Source organism: Oryzias melastigma, linkage group LG5, assembly GCF_002922805.2.
Source record: "Oryzias melastigma strain HK-1 linkage group LG5, ASM292280v2, whole genome shotgun sequence".
Classification (NCBI taxonomy): domain Eukaryota; kingdom Metazoa; phylum Chordata; class Actinopteri; order Beloniformes; family Adrianichthyidae; genus Oryzias; species Oryzias melastigma.
Genome location: NC_050516.1, coordinates 14,323,931 through 14,341,123, shown reverse-complemented (window position 1 = coordinate 14,341,123; position 17,193 = coordinate 14,323,931). Strand labels below are relative to the sequence as shown.

The 17,193-nt window shown below is 44.8% G+C and overlaps 3 protein-coding genes across 6 annotated transcripts in view; all 3 read left to right on the top strand.

Annotated features, from left to right (window-relative positions):
* Positions 1-706: 706 nt before the first annotated feature.
* On the top strand, positions 707-9,517 carry zc3h11a (zinc finger CCCH-type containing 11A). 2 transcript variants are annotated; one of them, XM_024269718.2, is made up of 16 exons: positions 707-1,943; positions 3,270-3,389; positions 3,476-3,595; positions 3,874-3,997; positions 4,243-4,425; positions 4,504-4,557; positions 4,634-4,798; positions 4,877-4,954; positions 5,029-5,121; positions 5,394-5,456; positions 5,527-6,042; positions 6,125-6,183; positions 6,389-6,737; positions 6,807-6,976; positions 7,150-7,319; positions 7,392-9,517. In XM_024269718.2, exons 2-16 carry the CDS (start codon positions 3,336-3,338, stop codon positions 7,597-7,599), a joined length of 2,406 nt encoding a protein of 801 aa, XP_024125486.1. In that variant the 5' UTR covers positions 707-1,943; positions 3,270-3,335; the 3' UTR covers positions 7,600-9,517. The 2 variants fall into 2 exon arrangements, with proteins under 2 accessions (XP_024125486.1, XP_024125485.1); XM_024269717.2 differs by having other exon boundaries at positions 4,874-4,954.
* Positions 9,518-10,534: 1,017 nt separating this feature from the next.
* LOC112145148 (zinc finger protein 250) lies at positions 10,535-15,597 on the top strand. 2 transcript variants are annotated; one of them, XM_024270217.2, is made up of 3 exons: positions 10,535-10,624; positions 11,631-11,941; positions 14,297-15,597. In XM_024270217.2, the coding sequence occupies exons 2-3, from the start codon at positions 11,755-11,757 to the stop codon at positions 15,052-15,054; spliced, it is 945 nt and encodes a 314-aa protein (XP_024125985.1). In that variant the 5' UTR covers positions 10,535-10,624; positions 11,631-11,754; the 3' UTR covers positions 15,055-15,597. The 2 variants fall into 2 exon arrangements, with proteins under 2 accessions (XP_024125985.1, XP_024125984.1); XM_024270216.2 differs by lacking the exon at positions 10,535-10,624 and adding an exon at positions 11,193-11,413.
* Positions 15,598-16,304: 707 nt separating this feature from the next.
* The window catches only part of nfasca (neurofascin homolog (chicken) a), an 81,729-nt gene continuing 80,840 nt past the window's right edge, over positions 16,305-17,193 (top strand). Inside the window, exon 1 of one of the 2 annotated variants that reach the window (XM_036211893.1) lies at positions 16,305-16,510. The gene's annotated coding sequence lies outside the window, so the exon portion shown is untranslated. The remainder of the gene's footprint in view (positions 16,511-17,193) is intronic. The other variant, XM_036211911.1, reaches the window with a different exon arrangement.

Sequence of the window (17,193 nt, the reverse complement as noted above, 5' to 3'; positions counted from 1 at the left end):
TTTCTTTGAATTATTTTTTAGTCAGGGGACTTTACCTGACCATTTTCTCTTATTTAATATTTTGGCTAATATTATAATAATATAATTATATAGGTTTCATCGAAACAGAAAATTGGGTAATCAAAGACAAACAAGATGTAGATAAAGGAACATTTTTCACAAACATGCTCAGATACAGTAGACCGGGACAATATGAAAATCTACAAAATTATGTTAAATACTTTCTCAATTTGTATCATAAAAAGCCTTTTTTACACTCATCAGTAAAAAAAAATCAACAAATAATATTTTTCTGAGAAATATCTATTTATTATTTTTAGTAAAAATATTTTGCCCTATTGTAAACAATGTATTCATAGGGTAAAAAAAAGAAAATTTGAGGCATAGCAATGTTGTACTTCAGAAATGATCATGTGTACCATTCTTTGTCTAGTCAAATGGAACTCAATTAAATTGATAAAATAATAATCAGGGTTAATAAATGCTAAGCCTTTTTTAACTTAATTTAAAAACAAAATAACAAAACTATTAATAATAATAACTAATATTTTTTTATTCAAATTAAACTTGATAAAGATATATAAATAATGCATATTTCCAATCGACAAATAACAAGTGGTGTTAAATGTTCATCAGTGAAAAGGTAAAGATAACTTGCATTGAGAGTTCCAAAATTCCGAGCTGATTTAAAAGCAGCTTTACGCCCCGCCCCTTCATAGTCGTAACTCTCCTGCCGCCATTTTGACCCGCAGTGGCGTTCTCCGACGAAGACTGCGGTTATTCTTCATCTTTAACATTTCAAACCTTAAACCGGTAATGACCAAGAGACCAGATATACCTGCTTCACGCACTTCTTTCATCCATTGCGGGTTACGAGGTTGTAAAATTTGCGGTGTATTTAATGGCCGCTTCAGGCCGCGCGGCCTTCATTAACAGTACAGACCTAGATAATAAGGAAAATAACTACATAAAGAACATATCAGTCAAATTCTTTGGGAAATAACTTTTGATTTGTTTAAAGAAAACTGTTGCGGTCTAACTATTACGTTGATGTAGACTTATGTAACCTTTTAAACCGTTCCGGCATTTAGCTTTAGCCGCTTAGCTAACCCTTTTATAAACGTCACCGGTTATTCTACATAAACGGAATAAATAGTGTTGATTTATGTGGGCTTGATCGAAATTAACGGCAACAAGTGTAAAGACAAGTCCTAATCTAAATATAGGCCTGAATTCGGTTCCGGTTCTTTCCCGGCATTTCTTGTTGTGAACGCTCGTTCCTGATTAGCGGCAGACTCGGTCTACAATGGAACAAAGTGTTGTACTGTTGTGTGTGTGTACTGTGTTTGTGCTCTCTCATTAACCTTTTTCAGTTTCCCCCCAGAGTGTCTTTGTTGGTCTTTAGGTTTTTTTCTGTGAAGATCCTCGATGTGGAGAGTTTGTTGTTGGCAGAAGATTTTTTGGGGGTCCTGACCAGTGTTATTAGCAGCAGCAGCTACAGAAGAACCAGTTCTCCTCACCCTTGATGCCCAAACAAGGCAGAGAAGAAGCTGAAGATTTTTTCCCCCCATCATCTACCCCACTTTTGGCACTTTTTTGCATCGGTTAAAGTTTTTTTCCCCCGTGCTTTGCTCTATGCCCCTCCCACTTTATTTTATTTAATTAGTCGTCTTAATTTTTATCCAAAAAAAAGCAACCCACCAACAACAACTCAACAAAGACTTTTGCAGACGCTGTTGATGTGGTTTAGCGATCTGTCGGGATAAAGATGTCTCTCAGAGTCTCAGGAAAGGGCTGTCATAGGAAGACCAGGTTCTCTGGGCACTCCATCCCCTTATTCCTCTTATCTCATGGATCAAGTGTTCCTTCAGGACTCCACACAACTGCGGAGACTTCGTTCAAGCAGTGCATTCAGAGGGGAGGCTGCTGTTCCACCCAACCAGGTAATCCACTCCCTGACATCTCGTCAGCTGAAAATATTAAAGATCCACCCTGATTTTAAAAAATGTGTTTTTAGCCAGCTGTTATCTTAAATTTCTGATTATGTTAAGGGAAATTAAGCTAAAAATTGCAGTGTTTCTTGGTTCTAATTGTTGTGAATTGGGAGCAGACAACAAAAATGCTGTTAGAAAAAGGTGAAAAGTGACACCAAAAATACACGGGCGGACCGCAAGCCGCCTGCTCTTCTCCGGAAGGGTTGTTCTGTGCTAACAGTTCCACTCAAAACTCAAAGGCAAATTTCTAATAACATTGTCATTCTACCAAAACTATGTCCTACAAAATAACACAATTTTTAAATTGAAAACCGTTAGAACTGCTTTCAAATGATCTCAAAAGATGAGTCTTTAAACCTGTCTGACCTTCAGACAGGTTAGTATATTACAGGAGGGGACAGCATCCCTGTTTTTAACACATTCCTCAATCATAAATGTTCCTGTGAGTGACCTTTCATGCAGGTTCATGTAAAGTGGAGGACTTGCAGTTTAAAGTATTGACATGTCTCTTTATACAATACATAATTTCCCTGGAAAATATTGACACCTTTGCAATAATTGTTAATGCTCACAAAAAGTTGGCGATGATCAACCTTTAGACTATATATGGTAAATTATTTAAAGTTGGTGTTTTATTTTTAAGAAAGTAGGATGTAGAGACCTGTATTTGTGGTTTTTCTCTATGATTTGACACTCAGTTGTCACAGAAGTCCTTGATGGTGTTTACCTTCTCCTGTATCTGGGATTAGAATACCATGTATCTTAAGTGGCATATACTTGCACTTATGTATATTTATGCACTTTTTTTTAAACCTTCATTAAGACCCAAAGTGTTTTACAGTCACAATCACCATTCACTTATGTAAGAACATAGTTATAGTGGCTGAGCTGCCATGCAAGACAAGAGCCTAGCCTACTAACCGGAATAAATGCGGGTTTTGGTCTCACTCAAGGGCTCTCTAAACCATTAATGCCTGTGCTGTTGCTGGTGACATCTAAATAATACACACTCAGCTCTTTGATGTATCTTCAATCGCTTATGCGATCAATGATGACGAGTATCTCCGACTTAGAATTCACTTCAATAAAATGTTGAAGAGTTACGGCGGACCGGTGCTAAAAAGTTAACACAAGGGCATGCAGATTGGAATCCAAACCTGTGCCCACAGGTCGACCGCTCCACCTCTGGCTCACAGATGGCCTGTGCAGCAGTCTTGTTTTCAGAAGTGTAGACGATTAGGATGATTGTCACCAGATTGTTTTTGGTCTGAACAGAAAGAGTCCTGTTGGCCCTGAAGACCACAGCCAGCTGTTGGGTCCTTTCCGAGCTCCAGTGTTACTATGACCAACCATGGAGATGACTGCTACTTCTTCTACTACTCCACCTGCACCAAGGTGAGTGTCTCCGCTACCCAGACCACCACGCTGCATTACTTCCTGTTAAATTAAGCGACCTGACGCCCTGACTGGCTCTGTTGTAGGGTGACAGCTGCCCCTTCAGACACTGTGAGGCCGCCATGGGAAACGAGACCGTCTGCAACCTCTGGCAGGAAGGACGCTGTTTCCGCCCCACCTGCAAGTTTCGTCACATGGAGATCACGGTGAGCAGATTAGTCCCAAATCTCTGGAAGCTGCATGTCTCAAAAGACCATTGATGGAAGAAAGACAACTTGCTGTAAACCCGAGCTCAACTTCTGTTTTTAGACCTGCTTTTGAAGGACACCAACAGAAATCAATTGTAAATGCGACAGAGTTCTAATGCTGAAAGTTTCCTTTAAATCTTGTAAAGAAAAGACTAGAAAGACTGCTGCTTTTGAGAGGTGAATTAAGAAACTTTCATTCATGCTGTTGCATGTTTTAAATGTCATCCATGAAACAGAAAAACAGAAAGGAGATTCCCTGTTACTGGGAGAACCAGCCGGCTGGCTGCCAGAAGCCTCACTGCGCCTTCTTTCACGAGAAACCGCGCTGCATCCAGGGCCTGTTCGTCCCTCCGGATCAAAGTAAGTGAACAGGAGTGATTGAATCTACAAACATAAACCACAGCTACTGTGTTAACCACTGCCGAAAGGAAAACTTTTTCTTTATTCTAATTTAATCCAAACGTGCTCCTTAAAATCAAGCTATATAAGAACATAAATGGGTTTTGATTTTCCAGTGCCAATATGACACCCAGAACAAACAAACAAAGCTGCAGCAGAAAGAAGCAGGGCTTAATGGTGTCTGATGATGACTTTGGTTCTTGCAGGTCAGAGCAAGACTGAGGAAGAGCAGCCTGAAGACACAGCTGCCCCCCCACCTGTAGTTCTCACCACCTCCACTAACCCCCAGCTTAGAGGAGTCATCAAAACAGACACAACAGAGCCAGTCCCAAGCCCCACCCACCCCCCTGTAGTGATCAATGCTGCGGATGATGATGAGGATGAAGATGGTGAGCTTGATTTAAACCTTTTAGCTGGTGGTCAGAGCTGAACCGTTTCTCACCATTGTACCCTTTTGTGTCTCTCAGAGGAGGGAGAGGACAGCAGAGTCGGCCCCTCGCCCAGGAAGTTACCCCGAACAGGTTTGGTCCGGTTGAGACAGTTTGATTGCAGCTCGGTTTGTTTATTCCGGACCAATGTTGTGATGTATGTGTGCAGGTGAGACGCTCACGTTCGGGGTTAGCACTCTGGAGGAGATCCGCCTGAGGAAGGCTCTGATGGCCAGCATGAGGACCGGTTACGGTCAGAAAGCCGAAGGTGTTGCCAACGGGGAGAAGGAGAACATCCAGGCCTTCTTTAGAGCTACATCGTCACAGTCCAGAGGTAAACAGTCTACTAAGCTCTTTATGATTTGCGTGTTCCAGACTTTAAAGTTCTCTGGTCTGTTCTGTTTCAAAGCAGGCCCGCCTGGATCTGAAGTCCCAGTCCGCTCCAAAAGGGGGGTTTCAGAAAGGCTGGGCCTGAGGATGCCCCAAACCGGTAATGTTGCAGTCTTCTTCTAGATCTCTGAAACTGTTGATGTGGTGAGAGGCTGATCCTCTGTTCATCTGTAGGTGGAAGAGGCAGAGAAGGTCTGCCGATCAGGAAGAGTCTGGCCGAGCGTCTTGGAGGGGTCATTGAGGAACCAGCAGCACCCACTCAAGAAGGTAGTGTAGATCACAACTCCACGTTCAAGTGACCTGGAGGAAAATGTCCGTCTATGTTTTGTCTGTTGACATTTGTCTGTGTTCACAAAATCTGATGCAGCAATTGATAATCATGAAAATTTGAGTGAGTTGCACAAACTTTAGTGAGTTGATTGTGGTGTTAGCTTACCGTTCTTAACATGTTAGCACGATTCTCGCAGCATTTAGCTCTGTTGTGTTCTGAGTGGATTGTGTCTGCATTATTTCGCTCTTAACACCTGCTTCTTCTTCAGGTGTTAAGCCTGTGAAGGACAGACTTGGCTTGTTTTCTGGACCTGCTACAGCTGCACACTCAGGTGAGGAGATTAAAGCATATGCAGCTCCTAACTTCCTGCAGATGAAGCTTACCTGAACCATGTTCCTCAGGTTCCCCAGCAGAGAAGAACAACGTTTCTGTGAAAGATCCGGATCAGATTCGCATCAAAACGCTGGAAGAGATACGGCGAGAGAAGGCAGCCAAGAGCCAGAAAGATGCTCCTCCAGATGTTCCCTCAGATGTTCCTGCAGAGATCCCCAAGACTGTCAGAGCCACCAGAGGGGTCAAGAGAACGGTTTCTGTGAAGGAGCCCCCCATCAGTAACATCAAGACATTTTCTGAGATTCATCTGGCGAAGAAAAAGAGACTGGAGGATAAACAGGCCAGAATTTCAAAAACAGCCGAGGGCCCTGTGGAGAAACCTGCAAGCAGAACCCTGGGAGAGTCCGACACCCCTGAAGATGGGAAGGAGGTTAAGGTCAGGGTCAAAACCCTGGAGGAGATCCGTAGGGAGAAGGCAGCCCGGCTGCAGGCTCAGCAGGACACAGAGAGCGTGGAGAGCAAAGACCAGGAGAGCCTCCCTAAGAAGAAGAGGCTGCTGCGCGTCCAGAAGCTGGAGTCTCAAAGTAAGGCTGTTGGTTCAGCAGAACCGAGCTGTTCTAAAAGCTTTCAGTGTATCTGCTCACTGACTGAACTGCATGTTTACAGATCGCATTGAGACATCAGAGGACACCCCCACCACAGAGAAGCTGCCGAAGCCCACTAAGGTAAGCTGTGTGAGATCTTCAGAACAACTCTGGTCTTCAACATCTACTATCCTGCATGTTTTACAGCTATTCTTGCTCTACTCACAGCTGAATCAAAGTGTGAAATGAATTTTTTAGAAGGAACTCATCAATTCATTGATGCTTTAGCAAAAAAAAAATTCCCTGATTGATCATTTTCATTCCATGATCTGTCTCACCCCTGCAGACGGGCAGCGTCCAGGTGAAGACCTTCGAGGAGATAATAAGGGAGAAACGTCTGCGGCAGCAGGAGGGGCAGGCCAGCAACTCGACTGATGCTGATGGCGTCAGGCCCCCTCTGAAGAGGAAGCTCCCCGTTCAGGCCGACCCGGCATCATCGGCGCCTTCCTCTCCCGCGGACCCCCCCAGTGTTTCTGTCCGCAAGCTGGTACCTCTGAGGTCCAAAGCTGCTTCAAACGCACAGAAGATCTCCTTTCAGGGCAGAACCGGTGACGTTACTGAGACTAGAAGCAGCACGTCTCCTTCAGAAGACCAGAACCAGACTGGGTCCACAGAACAATCTGGAGAGTCCAAAGGTACTGATCTGCTCTGAGAGGCTTCCCCGGTGTTTGCTTCATGTCTGACCTGTCGACCTCTGATTTCAGTGAGACCCAAACTGAATGTGAAGCCCTCCGTTGTGAAGCTAGCCACGCCGCTGAGGCCGGCCCAGAAGAAGAGGGGGGCGGAGCCATCAGCTGTGGCTGCAGTTAAACCTCTGAACAGCGCCGCTGCAGTCCAAGAGACCCCGCAGGAGTCCACGTGCACACCCCCACAGGTGCCAGACACTTGTTGACCTGATCTCAGACGCTCTGGACCGAACCACAGCCGTACGGTTTTAGTTGTGGTTTGGATCTGTGGGTTTTGGTCTGTTTAGATCTCTGATCCTCGCTCCAAAAGGAGCTCAGGGGTTAGATTAGGTGCATTCTGACCGGCTGTCTTCTCTCTCAGGTCCTTCCGTCTCCAGAAGCTCTGCTAAACTCTGCTGTTCCTCGTAGCCCCACCCCCCTGCAGGAGTCAACCCTGGGGGAGGAGGAGCTGCAGACGGTCCCTGTCTTCAAACAGAGTGGAGGCCAGAAGGCTGGCGCCGCCATCAGAGAGGCGTGCTCGGTCCCTCACAGGTACAGAAAACAGCAAAAACCTGGGTCTGACGTTTTCATAAACATTAAAATAATTGCATCTGTTCACTCCAGCCCGGCAGTCAAAACCACGGCCCAGTCCAGAGCCAGACGGACCAGCACAACCCGCCCCACCTCCACGTCGGACTCCACAGCCCCCGCCGTGGACGACTTCGAGGAGCTGATCAACCAGTTCACCGACGACCACCTGGAGGAGGACGTTGATCCTGGACTGGGGGAGGACGACCTGCTGCAGGAGCTGTCAGAGATGATTGACAGCTGAGCACAAGCCCACAAACACGGAGCTTGATCAGAGTTTTAGAGTCTGAAGGTTTTACACTTTTGGTCCTAAAGCTTCATTGTGTCAAGAACTGAAAGACTGTGCTGGCCCGGGGGGGCGGAACCATGGGACTGGCTGATGATGGAAACTCCCCATCATGCAGCTGTCAGGTGGGCATGCTCTTCGCCCGTCTGAAAAGACCCCCCCACAGATTCATCATCAACTCAGGGACTTGGTGGAGCGTCCAGCCATTTGTGAGTCCACATGTAAATTTCCATTTCCTGTACAGACGTCTGTGTAAATAAGACTCTTAATGAGCTGCTGGACCTTCAAGTCAGCTGAAAGCTCCACCCACTGGCAGCACCTGTCACTCGAGTGTCCTCAGTGGCTCCTCCCACCTTCCCCTCAGCTGTTGTTTGACACGCGTCCATAAATAAAGCAGACTTTTGCACCAGTGTTAGACGATGACCTCACAGGCCCCTCCACGGCCTTCAGTAGACGTTTCTGTGAAAAATGAGCCAGAAGGACACAACCAGACGACGTAGGAAAGTCTTAAAGCAATTCAGAAGTGAAAATAAAAATACCAAAAGATTTCCAAAAATATCCGATTCAACATTAAAAAATAAATTCTTGAATCTAATTATTGTTTTTATGACAATCCTGAATGACGGTGATGCATTTGCAAAACAAGTCGTAGGGTTTCAAATGTTTAATAAAGGAACTTTTATTGAAAGGAGGATTAAAAAGTGGAACTTATATTTCTCTCTTTTGTCATTCTGTGAAGTCTGAGGAATATTTGAATTTTCTTTTTTTACTTAATGGTTTCAACCGTTTTCTCCATGTTCTTAGAACATTTTCATCCTTCAGGATATTCCTGTGTGTACTTTTGTTTTTTTTATTTTAATTATTAAACTGTTTTATGATCATTAAAAATGAATTGGACAAGTGTGTCAGCACTGACAAAAGTTTATGCTGTTTGAGAGCACCTTCAGCAAGCTTTTGACCTGAAATATCCTAAGAGAAAATAAAGTTTTGTTTAAACTATTGAAATTATTACAAACTTTGTGTTTTTATGATATGTTTAAGTTTTCTGAGATGTTTATTCATTTCTGAATTGATAACAGAGGCTTAAACAAAAGGAGAAATTCGATTTCACCCTAAATTTAGCCTCTTTTTCATCAAAAATGTATTTTTTTTTGTCAGATTGATGTAACTTGTCTCTTGGTCTTGTTGGCTCTTTCCTGCCTCGTCTACAGCTTTCAAACGCTGTCTTTCACATCCTTAGAAGATCCCTCATCAGAACATTCAGGATACAGTTGGTTTCCCGCAGCTTGCTGGTTCAGTGTCTGAATCTGGTCCAGATTCTCAGTAGCCTGCAGCCAAATTTAGAAATTCTACTCTCACTTTGAGCCACGCTGTGAAGAAAATTCATGTCAACCACTTCTCTGGAATTTTCCTTTAGGTCATGACTCAAAACTAATGATTGAAAGTTAGGGCAGTAGCGTCACTTAGGACCAAAAGTTTGTCTTTTGACAAACTGCAGGCTCAATCACAGCTTGTGTCTATTAATCTCATTTATTATAAAGATACTCCCCAAATACCTAAACTCCAGCTCTCCACCTGGCTAGGAAAGAGTGAAAAAGACCAGAGACTACAGGAAAGCTTCCACTGTGTTTTCCTGCAAATCCACACCCTGAAGTAAAAACTACAAATCACAGTCACTATAACACACTTATAGAAAACCACCAATCACATTTTGGTTAATGCAAATGTTGACACTGTTTATGGTTGTGTCTCTTGCTCCTTCTTACTTTTGTCTTTATTCCTGGGGCTATCATGTCTAACTCCTGTAATCCTCTCTTTAAAAAATGTGTGCACAGAAGCTCTGAATTTGTCAAATAAACATCAGTCTGAGAAGAAAGCCAATTGTTTTTTTGTTTTGTGTTTTTACTCCGAATTTCGTATAAGGAAAGGAACCAATCTTTAATATTGAACCTGAGATTAGAGAATCTAGATGGAAAAACTTCACTGAACCCACACCAGCCCACTGGTTATCAAAAGTATTGGCACTCCTGCCTTGACTCACATATGAACTAAAGTTCCATCCCATTCCTAACCCATAGAGTTCAATATGTTGTGGGTCCATCTTTTTTAGCTATTACAGCTACAACTCTTCGTGGAAGACTGTCCACATGCTTGAGGAGAGTTATTATGAATTTTGGACAGTTCTTCCTAAAGCACATTGGTCAGGTCACACACTGATGTTGGTTGAGAAGGCCTCTCTGCTCCATCATTCATCCATCTTCTTGACCGCTTTTTCCCTTTCGGGGTCGTGGGGTTCCCGGAGCCTAACCCGGCTACTGAAGGGCGAAGGCGGGGTTCACCCTGGACAGGTGGGGCCTCTCTGCTCCAATTCATCCCAAATGTGTTCTGTTGGGTTCAGGTCAGGACTCTGTGCAGGGCAGTCCAGTCCATGGAGACCAGACTCTGTCCTCCATGTCTTTATGGACCTTGGTTTGTGCTCCGTCATGTTGGAAGAGGAAGGGGACCCTCCGAACTGTTCCTACAAGAGCATAGAATTGTCCAATGTTTTGTTATCTTGAAGCATTCAGAGTTCCTTTCACTGGAACTAAGGGGCCAAGCCCCACACCATCATTCCTCCTCCACCAACATTTCACACTCGGCACAATGCAGTCTGAAATGTACTGTTCTCCTGGTAACCTCCAAACCCAGACTGGTCTACGAAAATAGCTGATGGAAAAGTGTGATTCATCACTCCAGAGAAAGTTACTGTTGTTCCCAAATTCTTCCATTTTGTGGAATGTTTAGGAGCAAGGATATTTCAAGACAAGATTTGTTACACATGCGGACTCCTATGACAGTTCCACGCTGGAATTCACTGAGGACCTGAGAGAGCAGAGCATTCACATAAATGTTTGTAAAAGCAGTCAGCATGCCTGAGTGCCTGATTTTAAACACCTGTGGCCAGACCAAGTGATGAGGACACCTGATTCTGATCATTTGGATGGTGAGCCTCTATTTTTGGTAATTTAGTATGGAAGCAAGTCCACTATTTATCTATTCATCACCCCTCATGTTTTTTTAATGAATATGTGAATGCAAAACAGAAAAGTGACTATTAAAACATTCCTAGACAGACAGTTTTTATAGCTTTCTTTGTTTACACTGTCAGAAATTTCTTATTTATTTAATTGTTATGGGGCTGCACGGTGGCGCAAGTGGTTAGCGCTCTTGCCTCACAGCGAGAAGGCCCCGGTTCGAATCCCGGCTGGGACCTTTCTGTGTGGAGTTTGCATGTTCTCCCCGTGCATGCGTGGGTTTTCACCGGGGACTCCGGCTTCCTCCCACCGTCCAAAAAAAACATGCTTCATAGGTTAATTGGTGACTCTAAATTGCCCCTAGGTGTGAATGTGAGAGTGAATGGGTGTGTGATTGAGGCCCTGCGACAGACTGGCGACCTGTCCAGGGTGTACCCCGCCTTCGCCCTTCAGTAGCCGGGATAGGCTCCGGCACCCCCGCGACCCCGACAGGGACAAAGCGGTCAAGAAGATGGATGGATGGATTAATTGTTATGGAGAAAAAAGAAAATAAAATGTACCAAATATAATAACAAGTAGGTTAATTTCCACTTTTTGGTTCAATTCTTTTTTTTTTTTTTTCTACAAGAGTATATGTTCAAATATAGCCAAAAAGTTTGATTTAGTTAATGATTCAGAATTCCACACAAACTATGATATCTTTCTTATTAATGAGGTGTTATTCCATCTCATTATAATATGACCAAACCAAATGGCAGGTGAGCATACACAAACTTCTACAGTTTTATTTTATTCTATTTATGAAAATATATATTAAAAAAAATAAAAAATAAAATAAAAAAAATATTTAAAGTGTCACTATTTATATGTTTATTATGAAGTATTTCATTTGACTTTTAGTTTTTCTGGTTTCATATTTTCCTCTTATTAGTTGAGTTTGATTATCTTCATCTCAAACATAACCTTGACCTCCAGGTCCTCCGCGCCAGCAGGTGGCGCCTCTCCGAGTCTCTCGGAGCGCCGTCTCCTTTCCAGCTCCGGTTCGGTGGATGTAAACACGGGGACGCGCCTCCACCGGACCGACACCGCTGGAGTCGACATGAGCAAGCTGGAGCTGCTCGGCGCCTTTCTTAATGAGCGGCTGACGGCGGCCGCGGAGGAGATCCTGGGCGCCGTGAAGGAGGCCGTGGAGGAGTACCAAAGCGAGATCCTGCGCTCCCAGGAGGAGAACGAGCGGCTCAAGGGGCTCCTGCACGCGGCCGTGCAGCGCCTGCTGCTGCAGCCAGGTGAGTCCGGTGAGCGGGCGCGTGCACGTCAGTGCATGCCCGTGCACCTCATTTGGAGGTGCAGCTGGTGGAGATCCGTCCAAGTTTGATCCAGCTTCATCTGGTTCCTGATGGTCCTGATGACAGGGACAAACTTTTCTGACCCGCTTACCTGATCCCTGTCTGACAGGTGAGAGGGGCGGGGCTTCAGCTGCGTTCATTTCCAGCAGACATTCACGTGAGAGAGAGAATTACACAATTGGAAGTTTGGATTATGACACAAACATAGAGCAACAACAACGATACTATTATTATTACTACTAATAATATTTATTATGTAAACACGTAATATGTAATAGTATTATTATTACTACTACTATTACTATTATGTCAGTAAATCTCATGCAGGCTGCATGTCACTTTTTAAACTTTAAGTTCCACCATTGTAGATCATTTTTCCCTTTACTCCTATATAAAACCCACTTTGTTTATTTTAACCAGAACACAAAATGCAACTCTTCAATTATCAGATTTTTTGCATACAATCCAACCAGATTGATCTATCTGAAGCGAGTTATTACTCGCCTTGACCTCAGTTTTTTTTTTAAATAATAAAAATCAATTATAATTGATATTGGAGATTTAGAATACTAAGAATTTGGGGAAACTGTTCAGTGCCAGGCATTTATCTCTGAGTCACTCTGGTTGAACTTTTGGTTAAAGATGTCCTGGATCACTTTCAGGTCAATAAATCAAAATGTTCCAAATTAACCAATATCGACTATGAATCGGATCGGCAGCTATGAATTATGACATGAATTAAATCATTGATAAAATAAACTGACCTCTAGATAAGACAGAGATCGGTGCATTGCCTTGCTAGTAACAGTTTTCATCATCTTCCTTTCCTCCCTTCATGCTTGTAGAGTAAGTACAGATAAATGTATTTGTGGTTGTGTGTGGGAATTGTAAAAAAAAAAAAAAAAAACTGCCTGATTTGTGAGATGTTTCATTGTTAACTTATGAAGAAGAATGCTCACTTTTGCCAAATTTAGGACGAAGTTATGTTAAGGTTATATTATAACCATCGTTTGAAAGATGTTCCTCCTTCTAATGTTTTTATTTGTCTTCATTTTTTGTAAGTATGATATCATGGAAATGAAAATGACTTCATTGTTTTCTTTAAGACTTAAAGGGGCCCTACCATGAAAATTCTACTTTTTGAGGTTTTAAGTGCATTTTTCTGTTCATTCCTCACTATAAAGAACCCTGAAACAGTATTTTGATCCGTTCATGCATTTAAGAGTAATCCTCTAAATATACAGCAGCCCTTCCAGAAAAAAATCTGTGCTGCAAGCTCCGCCCCCAACTAGCACACACCCACTTTCTCTGCGGAGCTGTGGTGCCGAGGTAGTTATCCCCTCAAGAATGTGTATCCTGGCATCGGATAACTACCTCGGCACCACAGCTGTACCAGGAACCGGTCTTTGACCCTTCTTCTGAGGTGATTTGGACTGAACTTCGGTTCGCTGTGAGATCCATCAGTCCCTCAATGTTATTAGTGTCCTTTATAGGAGATTTATTTGCAGAAAGATCTTGTCAGAGTAAAGGTTTCAAAGACATTTTCCTCAACATTTTCATTATTTATAGTTTTGTTTATTGACTTATTTATTAATTCATTTAAGGGCCCACTCCGATCATCTTTTGATCCATTTTAAAAGTGTTATGAATATGCCATTTTTTTTTTCTTGAAAATTTGAAAACCTGTCATTTTCTAGAACAGTTTCTGGAGAGCAGCTGTAGAGTTGGGGCGGGACTGTTAACATGAAGTAAGCCTACCCTACTTCCCATCATCCGTGTGCTTTCACTCTGTCTCTAGCTTACAGCCCCTCACAACCCCAACCTAACATTAGTGGAGGAGCAAAAATGGCAACAGAAGGTATTCAGCCGTACAGTTTTGAGGCACATGCCAGATCAAAAGAGGAAAACAAAGACCTTCATGGATCTATTTGTCTAGAAAGTGGAGCGTGTGGCCCTTTGACTGTAGTTTGTATGTAACAACTAAGAACTTACAAGATTTTGAAAAAAGAAATATTTAGAAATGCAATTTGAGCTTAATTTTATTTATATATGTCCTCCATCATCAGAAAAATACCACAAGAACATGATGAAAACACGATTTTCATCAGAGTGGGTCTTTAACACTGGGAAGAAAACATGCACAGGACATAAAAAAAATGCTGTTTCTGTCTGCACCTCATTTCATAACTGGTTTCAGAAGAGAGAGTCCTTGTTAAACTTGTGTATGTTGATGCTGTTGATGAAATAAAAGCGGAGTCGATTCCCCTTGATGATGGCTTGTGTTTGACCTTCCAGGACCTCCTCCGGTGTCACTCCAAGAAGACATTCAGCTGCGGGAGTCAGAATGGAGGAGCAGGGAGGAGCTGGTGCTGCTGCACGTGAAAGAAGAACCCAAGCCCAGACACACACAAACAGACTTAGAACAAGAACTTGAACAGATCCCCTCAGAGGAGCCGAGCTTACATGCTGCTTCCCTTCCGAGGGCCTCCCCGCCTCCGCTGGCGTCCATGGAGCTGAAGAGGGAGGACTCTGGAGAGAACCACGTGAAGCTACACGCATCCAGCAGCTCCTCATCTCCAGCCAAGGCTCCTCTGGACTGCAGAGCAGCTCAGACCCGCACCGGCCTCCCCTCCACAAAGAGCCGCAGGCCCCCGAAAACTGCCCCCCCACTGAAGGGGCTGAAACCCGGCGTGCTCACGCTGCCCGTCAAGAACGGGAGGCCCCTCAAGTTGCCTCTGCCCCGCCCCTCTCAGCCGGGGCAGAGCATCCAGAGGTGGCACAGCTGCAGCGAGTGCGGCAAGAGCTTCAGCTTCGCCTGCCAGCTGGAGGTCCACACGCGCTGGCACACCAAGGAGAAGCCCTACGGCTGCGGCGTGTGCAGGAAGAGCTTCACCACGGTCAGCATGCTGAAGAGGCACCACCGCATCCACACCGGCGAGAAGCCCTTCCGCTGCCACGTCTGCGGCAAGTGCTTCAACCAGTCCGCCCACCTCAACACCCACTTCAGGCTGCACACCCGGGACAGAGCCGGCCGGGGCCGCCCGCCGCAGTGAGCCCTCCACGCTCTTCTATGCCCATCAGGACGATGAACCTCAGCAGACCTCAGCAGTGTCCAGTTGTTGTGCAGTGTGGCCCGTGTGTGTGTGAGGCTAGCATTAATTCCAGAGATGTGCGTGCACGTGCTGTCTTTCAGACCTACATCTGTGCACCCGTATGCTTTCCCCATGTAAATACGTCTTTCTCCTCACCTGCACACTCCTAGCCCCGCCCAGTAGACAACAATAAAAGGATCTGGATGCTCCACAGTGGCATCCTTTGATCATCATGTTCTTAAAGCTTCTGTCTGAACAGACCTCCTGAAATCACTTAACTTCACAATCATCTGATATTGTGATCAAATGTGACGAATCTCTCAATTTATGTTAAAATATTTATGGCCAACGTTACAATATAAAGTTTTTCTTAATTGAATAAATGTTCAGAAATTACAATCAGGATTTGTGAAACTATGTTTCTGAAATTTTGATAATTTAAAGCTGTCACCGTCTGAATTTATGATGCAAATATGAGAGGTGAGAATAAAAAAAGATCCAGCATCTTTTTGAGCCTTTTTTATGACTAAAACATTATGTCTAATAAGTTTATTGCACTGGAAATAAGAGAGTCTTTAAAGCTGATAGTTTGTGATCGGTGAAGCAGAGAAACAGTTTTTGATTTATGAACAAAATCCCTTTGAGCTGCACAGTGGAGCGGTGGTTAGTGCCTTCACCTCTCGGTGAAAAGGACCTTTCTGTGTGGCGTTAGCATGTTCTCCATGGGGCTCATCCTCCCACAGTCCAAAAACATGATTATACATGGATTGGTGACTAAAGTGTCCCGAGGTGTGCATGGGGGCGCTTGTGTGCCCTGCAACCAGCGAGCGACCTGACCAGGATGTACTCCGCCTGTGCACCACAGCAGACAGGACAGGCTCCAGCAACCATGAAAAGGATATATCGGTTAAATAAATGGATGCATGATGATTTTAAGTATATGTGCAGATTGATGGAGAACAAGGTCTGAAAGGAGAACAGGTTCAGTCAGCAGATGTGAAGTCAGATAGTACATACCCTGCTGTCCTCTTTCTTTCCTCCATCACTTTTGAACTGTTTCTGAACTGAATTGTGTCTTGTAAATGTGTTTGTGTCAAAAATGGAATGATCTGCGCGCGCCCACATTTGGATTCAGAACGTGTTAAGTGGCAAAACTTCCCAGTGACGATGGCAGTGACGTCATTTTTTACCGCGTTTTTGCTCACTGTCCCATCCGAAAGTTCCCCCCACCCTTTCCATCCAATGTGCGTGTGCGCGCCGCGACGCACCGAGAGTGCGCGCGCTGCGCAGTCTGGAAGAACAGCTGAGGAGAAGAGTCCTGCAGCGGACAGAGCCGCGGAGTGTCGCCGGCCGGAAGGCACCGAACAGCGGCGAAGCGCTCCCGGACGCAGCGGAGGAGCCGACGGCGCCGCGGCAGGTAAGCTGACCCCCCGTCAGCCGTGACTCCTGAGCTGCAGCCGCTCTCATGGTACCGCGGTGGGGCTCCGGTTCGTCAGAGCATCACGGTCCGGTTCTGACTCTTCCCGCAGTGCTCCGGGGCGCACGCGGCCCCCGCCTCTCTGCGCATCCTCCGGGTGATGCTGCGGTCTGAGAGGCTTTTTGCTGCTTTGCGCAAATCTCTAACGCAGGTACCGGATGGGGTGTGTGGGGGGGGATAGACACCCCCCCACCACCACCTTCTTCCTCTGCAGAGGCGCATGCATGGATGCGTGTCACTGCAGAGGACGTTTGGTGCTCGGGAAGGCCGGGGGCTGCATCCCGGACCCAGGATTCAGGCCTAGAGGCGGCGTGTGTTGTTGTGTTATTGTGTGTTGTGACTGTCTTTCTTAATGCCCACACAAACAGCCGCAGTTACAGTTTTTTTGGGAAGTGAAGCAGTTAAAAGGTGAAACATGCTGCAGACTGACGGGGATCCTCAAATCTCCGAGGATCACGTGAAGGCCTCAGGGTGGTTTAGTGATGACGTCAGCAGGTAACAGGTGAGCTGTGTCATGGGATAGATAACGAGGTTTAGTCTTTGATGGCTGTATGGCAGAGTAGTCTTGATGGATGGCAACATTCTTACCTTTTTACATATATTTCATACATAAAAATGTAGAT